At 48.2% G+C, this 12,468-nt stretch overlaps 1 protein-coding gene across 1 annotated transcript in view; it reads right to left on the bottom strand.

The window, feature by feature from the left end:
• Positions 1 to 2,095: 2,095 nt before the first annotated feature.
• LOC137144806 (RING finger protein 112-like) overlaps positions 2,096 to 12,468 on the bottom strand; it is a 39,650-nt gene continuing 29,277 nt past the window's right edge. Inside the window, exons 9-13 of the mRNA XM_067535293.1 lie at positions 12,312 to 12,441; positions 12,028 to 12,158; positions 4,925 to 4,978; positions 3,164 to 3,238; positions 2,096 to 2,599 (exon numbers count right to left, since the gene is read on the bottom strand). Of these exons, the coding sequence (XP_067391394.1) occupies positions 2,096 to 2,599; positions 3,164 to 3,238; positions 4,925 to 4,978; positions 12,028 to 12,158; positions 12,312 to 12,441 (894 nt within the window). The remainder of the gene's footprint in view (positions 2,600 to 3,163; positions 3,239 to 4,924; positions 4,979 to 12,027; positions 12,159 to 12,311; positions 12,442 to 12,468) is intronic.

Raw genomic sequence — 12,468 nt, 5'->3', positions numbered from 1 at the left:
CGAACACTTGACATGGGGATTGAAAAAAGGAAATGAAATTTGATTCGTTAGTTTACAAGGTTGCACACGTGAAGCCATGTTGGGATCAGAATTGGGATATATTTGTGAAGAACCACTGAGACAATTTACATACCCCTGTAAGAAAGATGAATTGGATGTATGAAATTGTCAATTTGCTTTGCTACCCAATAGTAGCATTAATTCTACCATTGTGTATATTGGACAAGGTTGTGTTTGTGTATGTACACAATGTATTCAAACTGTAATTAATGAAATTTTAAAAAAAGATGTTAATCCTGCCCAAAATAAATGTAATTGTAATGTTGCTGTACTGCAATTTTGTGATGTAGTTTATGAAGTACCAAAAATATATTTTAGTTGTTAGTAGCAGATATTAATGTTGTAGAGCAGGTTCAACCCATGTGTGACCCGTCCGAGCCTAGGGTTGCCCCCTGAAAATGCCAAGATCAGGGCAGGCTGCAAAAGGAGAGCAGATTCTCCCAGCACTGGTGGGTGACAGACTTCCCAACCAGCCACGAACAGTGCTTCTGATTCCCCACACTGGTTATCAAGTAGCTAAAATAGAAATATACACAGCCCTCTTTAGTGCATTTCAGTCTCTGGCTCCCAATCAGCCACTAGGTCCAGTAAAGAGATCAGTTATTTAAACTCTATACTCTTTACCAAAGAGGTTCTCCTAACCCCAAAGGGTCAGCCACGTCACCAGGTCGTTACAAGTTTGGATCTTACCCAAAATACCACGTTGCCAGCCAATCCTATAGTAATTAAAACTACGGTTTATTATAAAAGGAAAGAAATAAACTATAAGAGAAATGTGAAATGGTGAAAGCAATCACGTACATACAAATGATTGGAAAGTCCATATATATCAGGTTTCTAGTAGAATTGTGGTTTGCAGGCTTGTATAGTCCCTCTGGTATACATCCAGTACCTGGATGGGTCTCAGTCCTTTGTTTCACAGCTTCAGTCGCAGATGAGTTGATCCAGAGGAATAGAGACTAAATAGTCCATGTGCAGAGTTTGTTCAAATTCTCCCATGAGAATTAGCAGGGTGATGCCAAGCTGGTGCTGGGATCTCTATCTTCTGATCCAAACTTTCCCTGACAAGCTTAGACAGATTTGAGGAAAAAAAGAATCAGTCCCCTAGAGTCTTTTATAGCTCCATGCAGGCTGACCGATACTTTTTTGACAGCAGGTATCTCCTTGAACAATTAATAGATGATTACTTGGGACTCTGAAGTACCATCTCCTATGTCCTGAGCACACCAGTAACTAGTTACATTAGCACAAGAAAATTGGCCATTTACAACCATTCAGAGATATTCACTACTTAAACTTCAAAGAGAAACACAAAGAATAGTATTGTTACATTCAAACTTCCAACTAAGTTTTCACATGTTCCTTCTGAACTCTTAATCAATAGAACAGTGACAGACAGGAAAGCAGTTTATCTACCTTGCTAACCTCTAACAGAGATATGTAAATAACATCAAATAACTACCAGCAAGACACTTGCATATCAGAGCTCTCGGCTACTTATAAAGAATGAGCCTCACTACCTTTGTATTTTCATATAACATATCTTGAAAGGTCAGAGTTGTGCCATGCAACTTGCAAAGTTGCTTGGCTTTTTTTGGCCTAGCATCACACCATGATATTGGGAGGTAACACTGATTTGGTACAACGCATTTGGTACAACTGATTTGGTACACACTCAGGTATGATTGCCCTGATTAAAGGACAATTGAGAACGTAAATTTGATGGTCAAACATGATGCGACTAAAGCAACCAAAGTCCTAGGGTATGTCTACAGTGCGGAATGAAGTTGATTTATTTAGTTATGTAGGGAGTTGATTTAGTTAGTGCATTGCGCAATATCGGGCCCAACGCAGGAGAAGTGGGCGACTTTCTCCAGGCCAAGTGGTACTGCAGGTCAGATGAGATGATCCAAACATCTCTTCTTAGAACCTGCGGCTGGATGTCTGCCCCGCTCCAGGGTGGTTTGTGAGTGACGTGTCTGAGCCACGCTGCAGCTCCATCACCCCATTCGTCACCCTGCGAGGGCGCTGCGGTTCAGATCAGGGGCTTCTTGTCAGACGGATCCTCAGTGCCTTCCTCCTTCTCCTCCCTTTGGCTGCCAGCATCCTTGACCCTCTTTATATCCTTCTTGGCAAAGATCCAACTGAATCCCCAGCCCATACTCCCCCCGATGCCTATCCCAGCCGCGACGCCCACCCCGGCTCCAGTGAGACCCACAGTAACTACAGCGGCAACGGCACCGACAGCGATCCCGGCACCGACAACTCCACCCACTGATGCCAGCGCCAGCGCCCCTACGCCAACACCTGCCCCAATGGCAAGTTTCTTAAAGCGCTTCCCATAAGTCTCCAGGAATTTCTCATCCTCCCTCATCATCTTCGCCTCCAGCTCTGTCAGCAGGGCTTCTTTCTCCAGCGCCAGCTCCCGCATGTCTGTCTGGCACTGCCACAGCAACTGCTTACGCTGCTCTGCGAACTGCTCCGCCATCTTGCTCGGTCGCACCTTCAGGCAGGCGATTATGTTCTGGGAGTCGCCGTCCTGCACCCGCCGGGAAGGGAGACGGCCAAGTGTGTTACAAGGGGCCAACATTGCATAGATCCCTCCCGTCTGTCCGCAATCGGTGCCCCTCACACACTGGGTGCTGCAGAGACCTGCACTGAGATCAGGCTCCCCATCACGCCAGCCGCTGCACACAAAACTGGCCCAAAAATCTCAGTCTAAACACCCAAAGGCAGGATCATTCTCCCCGTTTTATAGATGGGGAAACTGAGGTCCAGAGAGGGACTCAGTAACTTGCACAAGGTCACACCAGGAACTCTGCAGCAGCACTGTGGACAACACCCAGGAGTTCTGACTCCCAGTCCAGCCCATTAACCACCTGGTCCATGATGCCACCACTACTGCAGCTGCCCAGAAGGGGGGGACCAAGAACAACTTCCCCCCGGTGCAGAAGTTTAAGTCTCCCATCTCTGCAACCGTCCTGGGAGCCAGAAGTATGAGGTCCCATCTCCTACCCTGGAGCCTGGAGCCCACAACGCTGGTCAGGATGGTTCCCTGTGGTTTACCTGAGTGGGGGGCACAGACGCACATGCCCAGACTCACCTTTTCCCTTAGAAAGGCAGTGTGGTCCATGCGGACTCTGTCCATGGCTCTCTGGTTGTGGAAGGTGATGGCCATCTGCGCAGGGAGGACAAGACTGGGGTGAGCTGCCGTTTATGGGACCTTGTCTCCACCCCAGGGGCCATATCTTTCACTGTAGCAGACTTACGTAACAGAACGACACCGTTATCTGATGTGGAAGCGACTTCAGGCTTCTAGTGCCGCTGGTCACCAGTTTGATCCTCACGGCAGCCTAGCCTCAGCTCCCTTCCCTGCCCCGACCTGCACTTTGCAATTGTGGCTCTGTCCTGTAGCTGAGAACTGTGGAAACTCCTGCCCCAGCCAGGCTCGGCCTGAGGCTGACGCCTGACAGCACATCAGTGACACCGGATCCTGCGTGTCTGGTGGTATTTGGGGGCTGTTATCGATCTCGGGGAGGCAGATTGTTTGGGTGCGAATCTCAGCTCTGATTTGGGGCGGGGGGAAGGGTATTGTTCTGGGCTGGGTTAAACCTTGCTATGAAGCAGGAATGACTCCAGAATAGTCTCTGCTGTGGCGCTATCCTGGAGTGGCTATTGCTGAGTAGTTATTCTGGAATAGCTAGGCCGGTCTATTCCCTTGTGTAGATAAGCCCTCTCACCACCAATTCTCCTCTAGAAGAGGGCCTGTGTAGCACCTGTCGCAGCTGATCTGAGTCTGACACCCAAGCCTGTATCAGGTTTACAATGGTGCCATGGTGCTGGGCTCACACTCAAAAGGGGCCAGCGCCCGGACTGTAGTCCCACCCCTCCACCCATGCTCCACCTTGAGACCCTGCCCCCACTTGGCCTCTTCTCCTTGAGACCCTGCCCACCACTTGGTCCTCTCTTCCCCCTCTCCCCACATTCCCTGCTTGTTCCTCTCTACCCCCTCTGAGCAGGCACGGAGCATAGGCAGGGTCTCGGGAAGAAGGGGCAGAGCTGGGGTGGGAGCTTGTGGCCACAGTCCAGGCATCAGGACCCAGAAAAGATTAATCTCGCCATGGTCCCAGCCTGGGGCTCTAGCATCTCCACTGCATTATGCGGGTCTGGGTGCAACCACTCGTAACCCAGACTCCCAACTTCCCTCCCCAGTTATGGCTACCCTGTCCCATTGTTGGAGGCGCATCCTGGGAAAAATTGGACTGTCCTAATTTCACTGACCAGAGGAGAAAGGAAGTCGGCCTGTGGGATACTTTCAGGGTTGCGTTTACACTTGAAAGGAACAGGGCTTGAACCCTGGCTCCCTGTTTGACATTGGCTCAAACCCCCTCAGATTCCGGGCTCGTGGGAGCTGCTCCCCACCAGAGTGCCTGACCCACAGAGGAGAAAGGGGAATGTGAGGAATGTGTTCCTACAGGTCCCAGGAGCCACCTTGGTGGCTCTGCCAAATGTAAACATTTGGGGGTTTTGCAGGAAACTCAACAGTTCCTGCAGGAAAAACAAGAATCCCCATTTTCAGGCCAGCTCTGATAAATGGCTCTCATTTGCACACCACACCCGCAGGGCTGGTTCATGCTAGGGGTCTCACGGACTGGAGACATGTCCATAGGCTGGGTGACCCATCCAGAACCAGTCACCCTCTAGTCTAGTTAAATTCCTGTATCCCAGAGTCCAAAAACCTGAGACCCAGACCCTTTCCCAGTTGCCTTCAGCAGAATGCACCCAACTCCCAACTCCACCCCAGCCCTGACATGGAGAGGAAAGCGGAGAGACCCCACGGTCAGGTCAGAGACAGAGACCTTACCTGACAGGGAGAGGAGAAGCCAAAGCGACTTTCCTTCATCACATCAGATAAATTCTGTGAAGGAACCAAAACAAACCATCACATCACAGACTCCACAGTGCTTAGAAAGGCTGGGAACAGTGCTGAGATGTGGCCTCCTCTGGAGGTGGGGTCAGCTAGGAAAGAGCCACACAGTGATACCTGCTTGCACTGCTACAGACGGGGGACCGACTGGCTAGCAGCAAGAAAGGACCTGGGGGTCACAGTGGACAAGAAGCTAGAGATGAGTCAGCAGTGTGCCCTGGTTGCCAAGAAGACTAATAGCATACTGGGCTGCATTAATAGGAGCACTGCCAGAAGATGGAGGGAAGTGATTATTCCCATCTATTTGGCAGTGGTGAGGCCACATTTGGAGTATTCTGTCCAGTTTGGGCCCCCCCACTACAAAAGGATGTGGATAAATTGGAGAGAGGCCAGTGGAGGGCAACAAAAATGATTAGGGGACTGGAGCACAAGACTTATGAGGAGAGACTGACGGTGTAATACAATCGTGCCTAGGGTAGCCAACTGACAATGCCAGGGTCAGAGCAGGCTGCAAAAGGAGAGCAGATTCTTCCAATCACTGGTGGGTGGCACTGAAGCCCGGTTTCCCAACCAGCCACGAACTGCTTCTGATTTCCCCTCACTGATTATCACAAAGCCAGTCCACAATTGCCCACAGCCTCCTTTACTGCATTCCAGTTCCAGGCTCCAAATCAGCATCAGGTCCAGCAAAGAGCCCAGTTACTTAAACTCTCTGCTCTTTGCTAAAAAAGTTCTCTCTGGCCCCAGAGGGTTAGCCACAGCACCAGATCAATGTAGGTTTGGATCTTACCCAAATATCATACTGCCAGCCAATCCTTTAGTATCTAAACTAAAGGTTTATTGTAAAAAGAAAGAAATAAACCATGAGAGAAATATTAAAGGGTTAAAGTAAATCACAGATATACAAATGATTAAAAGTCCATATACATCAGGTTTCTGGAAGAAATGTGGAGTTTCAGGCTTGTATGGTCCCCTCTGGTTCACATCCAGTACCTGGATGGGTCTAGGTCCTTCAGTTCAGCTGCAAGATGAATTGATCCAGAGATAGGTGTGTGTCTGCAGACTGGACAGGAACAAAGACAAAATGAATCCAGTGGTTTCATATTATAAACCCCCTCCCCCGGCCATGTGGCCTGTGGACAGTCCCAAGACCCAAACTGCAGTCCAGAGTCATGTGGGCCAATCCTGGTGCCTCTTCAGGTGTGCTGCCTGCAATGGAGTCCAGAGTCACGCAAGCAGGTTCTGGTGACTCGTTGGTGATACTGGCTTCTTTCTCTGGGCCCCTCGCACCTGGGAATGCCTTAATGGGCCATTATGCGGGCCATTGTTCTGCGGCCATCCTATCTGGGGTGTTGCCCAGGCAGCACAATTTGAAACACAGATATCTAAAATCCATCTATAACTTCCATTTCACATATTACACATGAACATAAGTATTATTATCTTACTTAGCATATTATAACCTTCCGAACAGTACCTGACATGGCATATCTCACATGGATTATTATGATTCTGCCATGCTGATGTCACACAATATTCTAAATGCCCCCCCCCCCCCCCCCCACTCAAGCCACTCAAGCCAACGCGAAACTGGTGGAGAAAGGAGTAATCGGAGCTCCTGAATACACCTCAGGGCCCCCCCATCCAGACAGCATGACACCCCCCATGCAAAACTGATGCAGAAAGCGGTGTCCCTAGACACAACTGAATTCATCATAGGAACTTTCCCTCTTCAGGTTTTAACATGTTTCAAGGCTTTTACACAATATCAGGCACATGGTACATTTTTACAATTCTTGCACTAACCACAAACTACCTACAAGACTTAATAATGGCACACAGATCATTAGCAAAATCATGTTTAGCTAAAACAGGCTTTCTCCTTGCAAGGATCACTAAGGAGTTAACAATGTTATACAATTTTTTACAAACAGTTGTAAAGGTTTAGTTAGTTCAAGGGTGACACATACTTTACCACTGGTTGTTCTGTTACCTCTACATTATCCTCCTGCTGGGGCCAGGCTTTGGACCCCAACTCTTGCCCCCTCTAAAGAAACATTCCTTCATTGAGCCTCAACAAATTCATTCTGTATGTGACTCCAAGTCAGAGCATTCCAGGCATGCCCAACCCACTCTCAGCTGACCACACCCAAGAGGAATTCTCCTTGCTTACAGCCATCGATGGATCTTTTCCTCCCCTGTCTGGCAGGTAATCTGCATTAACCCATACACTAGCCAGTTTACTAGTTTTCAGATGCTTAACTGCTATCCCCTTCAAGTCTGGACTAGGTTTTAAAGAGAGATCCACCATTTTCACTAGCATCTCATAAACAGGGTTCTGATGTTCCTTCATTGCCAATCTCTGACCCCACATAGCATCAGATGTACCTGAGCTCACTAAGAGACTACAAGATACATCCAAAGCATTCAGAGGTGAGAGTTTGTCTGCCACCCCCTGTTTTCCCCAGAGATCACCAGCACAGCTGTTCTGCTGGGTAGCTTTAGGTACCCAAATTTCCCTCTGAAACTGAGGCACTATCTGCTCACTTAGAGAGCTAACAGCCTGGAGACATTCAGGTTCCAACCTCATTGTCTCTCCACTATAATGATTAAGCACATCCATTTGGTTACAGGGCTGTTTAAGCTTTCTAAATATCTTCACCCCATCTGGAATCTTTTTCAAGGTATCCAAATTGGACCTTTCTAAAACAAAGTCAGTGAATCCATCCACCTTTGGAAAACTTTGGCAGTTAGAAACTGAACTACTTTTCCCAACCTCTAAGCTGTTGCTTGCTACAAGCAACGGCCCATCCTGAGCTGACTTAATCAATTCACTTTTACACTCTTCAGTTGCAGCAAACTGCTTGCAAAAGCCATCAAGAGGTTTTATTTCTTCAGGAGCAGTTTTAGGCAACAATCCATTTCCCAGAGAAATGCCCCTTCCCTCTTCAGCTAGAGGCTGCTCTAAAGAAACATTTCCCTGAGCCTCAACAGACTCTTTCTGGGTTTCAGGTAAGTCCCGGCCCAAATCTGATACCACTGGCACCCCCTCAATTTGCATGAACTGAGAGGCACACCCTGTCTGCTCTTTAGACAGAGGATTGGAGCTAAACTCTCTCTCTGCAGATAAACTGCTATTCTCAACCTTCCAACCATTTGAAATTTCCCCCTTTTTGTCCCAGTCCACATGGCTGTTCCCAGACAAACTTTTGGAGACCGGGGTTGCTTTCCCCTCGGGCAAGTCAGTGCCCCCAACAGACACAGGCTTAGGAACCTTTCCCTCCTGCGTCTCAGTTGAATCCAGAACCACCTCTGGTCCAACTGACATAACACTGGAGATTTTCTCTCTCTCAGCATATAAACTGCTCTTCTGGACAAGCAAGCTGCTATTTTCCACAGTCCCAAGGCTAGAGACGCTCTCTTCCTTGTTATAGCATACCTGGCTAGGCACAGACAACTGCTTACATTCATGCACCCCCCTTTCCCACATTTTCCCATTGCCTACTGGTAATGCAGGAGACTTACATTTATACTCCCTCTGAATTTCACTCAGATTCAGAGCCGTCTTAGGCACATCCAACTCACGCCCAGCTGGTAGCACTGGAAAAGACCCCCCCTCTTGACTACCAGATAGGGAATCTACATCAAAACCACATTTTCTTTGTGATCTAGTGACGACATTGACCTTGCCCCTCAGAACTACAATGTCATTTCCTATTAAAATATCCGCCGGGATCAGCTCCCAAACCCCCACCACCATTTCACCCTTAAAATCTTCCCACTCCAAGTGGACCTTTGCCAAGGGCACCTTTACTTTGTACTCAGAAAGAGCCACCAAATTCACACTCCTATCCGGAAAATAATCCTCCTCCCAGATCAATTCCTTTTTAACCAAGGTAATTTCTGAGCCGGAATCCCTCCATCCAGTGCACTCAATCCCATTGACCCTGGCTCTCTTTACAAACTCCTCATTGCCCCTTTCCATCTCTGCCCTCACATAGTTAGTGAGCATTAAGTGAGCAAAGTGGTAGCATTAACTACTGCAGTGTTCGTCTCCCCACACAAGGTGGCAGGGCCTTCCTGTATCTGGACAGTCTCTGTGCTTAAAGAGACAGCGTTGGAATTAATTGCTGCCCGGGGGATCGCTGGCCTTGGATTATTCCTGTCGCCTGGGTTTGGATAATTTGGCCTTATAGGGCCTATCTGTCCACACTGGAAGCACGCAGCAGGCTTTCCCCCTGGGTTGGTATAGGACCTCCTGGCTAAATTGGGGCTAGTCTTATTCTGGACCCCTCCTCTCTTCTAATCTGCGAAGAATAAGGGCTGTTCTTCCCTTGAGGTTTATGCCCCTCCCAGTTCCTGTTTTCCACAAAAGCATCTACAATCTCTGCAGCCTCTAAAATGGTCTTGGGGCTTCTATCCAGGACAGCTGCTCTGATCTGGTGGGGTGCTATTTCTTGGAGTTGTTCCCTAGCAAACAAATCAATAACCTTGCTGAAACTGTTACAAGCCTTTGCTCCCTCAACCCACTTCTTCAAATACCCGAGCAGTTTATGAGCAGTTTCAACGTAGGTAACATTATCAGACAACTTAACATTTCTAAATTTCAGCCTGTAAGACTTGGGGGTAATTTTAAACCTTTGCAACACCCCTTTTTAAATTTCCCATAATCTAATGCATCCTCTAACTCCATTTCATTAAATACCGTCCTGGCTTTTCCAGTCAATTTGGTGAGGAGAACAGGCATCCTTCTCTCATCAGGAACCTGATGAACACTACAGAGTTTTTCAAAAGCAGACAGAAACTCTTCAATATCCTCGTCATCTCTGTAAACGGGACAGAGCCTTTCCAGATCTTTGCTGGTGGGAAGCGAAGAATTCTCAGATGGCTGCGGTGGATCCTTTCTTCCCTCCTGGAACTGGAGTTTGGCCAATTCCATTTGTCTCCGATGAGCTTGTTCAGCCATCTCATTATCTCTTTTCTTTCCCTGCCACTGAAGTTCTGCTATTTCTCTCTCATATTGGAGATGCTTGTCTCCCCAGGTTGACAGCTGATCTTCTTCCCCTGCTCCCTTTGCGGGAGAGTCGGTCGGGGATCCTATTTCCTTGTCATTGTCTTTGAGCAGATCTCTTATTTTCTGCTTAAAGACATTCCCTTTAAGGGTGATCTTTCTATCTATACATAGCTGTTTAAGTTGTTTTGTTCTCATAGCATCATATGATCTCTGCTCACTCATCTTGACTACTTTAATCTTTAACACTCTCAGTATCAAATTTCAAAATTTGGAATAGCGTGAGGTTCTGATCTAAACTCCAAATGTTCTGGTTCTGTGGATCCTGCCACGACTATGCCACTGTGATACGACTGTGCCTAGAGTAGCCAACTGATAATGCCAGGGTCGGGGCAGGCTGCAAAAGGAGAGCAGATTCTCCCAATCGCTGGTGGGTGACACTGAAGCCCGGTTTCCCAACCAGCCACAAACTGCTTCTGATTTCCCCTCACTGATTATCACAAAGCCAGTCCACAATTGCCCACAGCCTCCTTTACTGCATTCCAGCTCCAGGCTCCAAATCAGCATCAGGTCCAGCAAAGAGCCCAGTTACTTAAACTCTCTGCTCTTTGCTAAAAAGTTCTCTCTGGCCCCAGAGGGTTAGCCACAGCACCAGATCAATGTAGGTTTGGATCTTACCCAAATACCACGCTGCCAGCCAATCCTTTAGTATCTAAACTAAAGGTTTATTGTAAAAAGAAAGAAATAAACCATGAGAGAAATATTAAAGGGTTAAAGTAAATCACAGATATACAAATGATTAAAAGTCCATATACTTCAGGTTTCTAGAAGAAATGTGGAGTTTCAGGCTTGTATGGTCCCCTCTGGTTCACATCCAGTACCTGGATGGGTCTAGGTCCTTCAGTTCAGCTGCAAGATGAATTGATCCAGAGATAGGTGTGTGTCTGCAGACTGGACAGGAACAAAGACAAAATGGATCCAGTGGTTTCATCTTATAAACCCCCTCACCCGGCCATGTGGCCTGTGGACAGTCGCAAGACCCAAACTGCAGTCCAGAGTCACATGGGCCAATCCTGGTGCCTCTTCAGGTGTGCTGCCTGCAATGGAGTCCAGAGTCACGCAAGCAGGTTCTGGTGACTCATTGGTGATGCTGGCTTCTCCCTCTGGGCCCCTCGCACCTGGGAATGCCTTAATGGGCCATTATGCGGGCCATTGTTCTGCGGCCATCCTATCTGGGGTGTTGCCCAGGCAGCACAATTTGAAACACAGATATCTAAAATCCATCTATACCTTCCATTTCACATATTACACATAAACATAAGTATTATTATCTTACTTAGCATATTATAACCTTCCGAACAGTACCTGACATGGCATATCTCATATGGATTATTATGATTCTGCCATACTGATGTCACCCAATATACTAAATGCCCCCCCACTCAAGCCAGCCCGCATGACACCCCCAATGCAAAACTGGTGTAAAAAGGAGTAATCGGAGCTCCTGAATACACCTCAGGGCCCCCCATCCAGACAGCATGACAGAGGGAACTGGCCTTGTTTAGTTTGCAGAAGAGAAGAGTGAGGGGGGATTTGATAACAGCCCTCAAATATCTGAAGGGGGTTCCAGGTAGGATGGAGCTAGGCTGTTCTCAGTGGTGGCAGATGACAGAACAAGGAGCAATGGTCTCAAGTTGCAGTTTGGGAGGTCTAGGTTGGATATTAGGAAAAAGTTTTCCCCTAGGCGGGTGGTGAAGCACTGGAATGGGTTACCTAGGGAGGTGGTGGAATCTCCATCTTTAGAGGTTTTTAAGCTGAGGCTTGACAAAGCCCTGGCTGGGATGATTTAGCTGAGGTTAGTCCTGCTTTGAGCAGGAGGTTGGACTAGATACCTCCTGAGGTCCCTTCCAACCCTCATCTTCTATGATTTTAGGATTCTATGATACCGCACAGTTATTAGGGTCATCAGTGACTGCCCAGGGAGAGTTTCCCTGTCCTACATTCTGCAGCACATCTGGCCTCTCCCCACCTTTATCATGGCAGCAAGCTGTGTCCTGTTGAGCGGCTCGCCATGCTGGTCCCTCCGGACGTGTTGGCCAACCGAGCCCACCAGGGAGGTGACGTAGCCCCTCAGGCTCTCCCGGAAATCCTCATCCATGTCTGCAAAGGGGAGAGAGATGGACAATGGGCGTTAATCAAGGGCCTCTTTGATCCCCCTTCTCTCTGCCTTCCATGCCCAGGCATGAGCAGTGACCCAGTCACATTGCTCTGCACATGGCAGAGGGGTCGGAGCTGCTCTCCTGGGTCCTTTACCTCTCAGCCTTCCCTCGTTTCCAGTCATGATCCCTTTGCCAGGGAAGGGCATCAGGTAACAGTGGGTGCTGCTTCTCTTCAGTGCTTCCAGGGCCTTGGGGTGTTTGCAAGGGGATGTCGCCGCCAGCATCTGCCGGAGCCAGGGGGAATCGTTACA

Source organism: Emydura macquarii, unplaced genomic scaffold, assembly GCF_026122565.2.
Source record: "Emydura macquarii macquarii isolate MOO-44397 ecotype Brisbane River unplaced genomic scaffold, CSIRO-AGI_Emac_v2 contig_3485, whole genome shotgun sequence".
NCBI lineage: Eukaryota > Metazoa > Chordata > Testudines > Chelidae > Emydura > Emydura macquarii.
The sequence above is the reverse complement of the archived record's forward strand: the minus strand, read 5'-3'. Positions and strand labels throughout refer to the sequence as shown.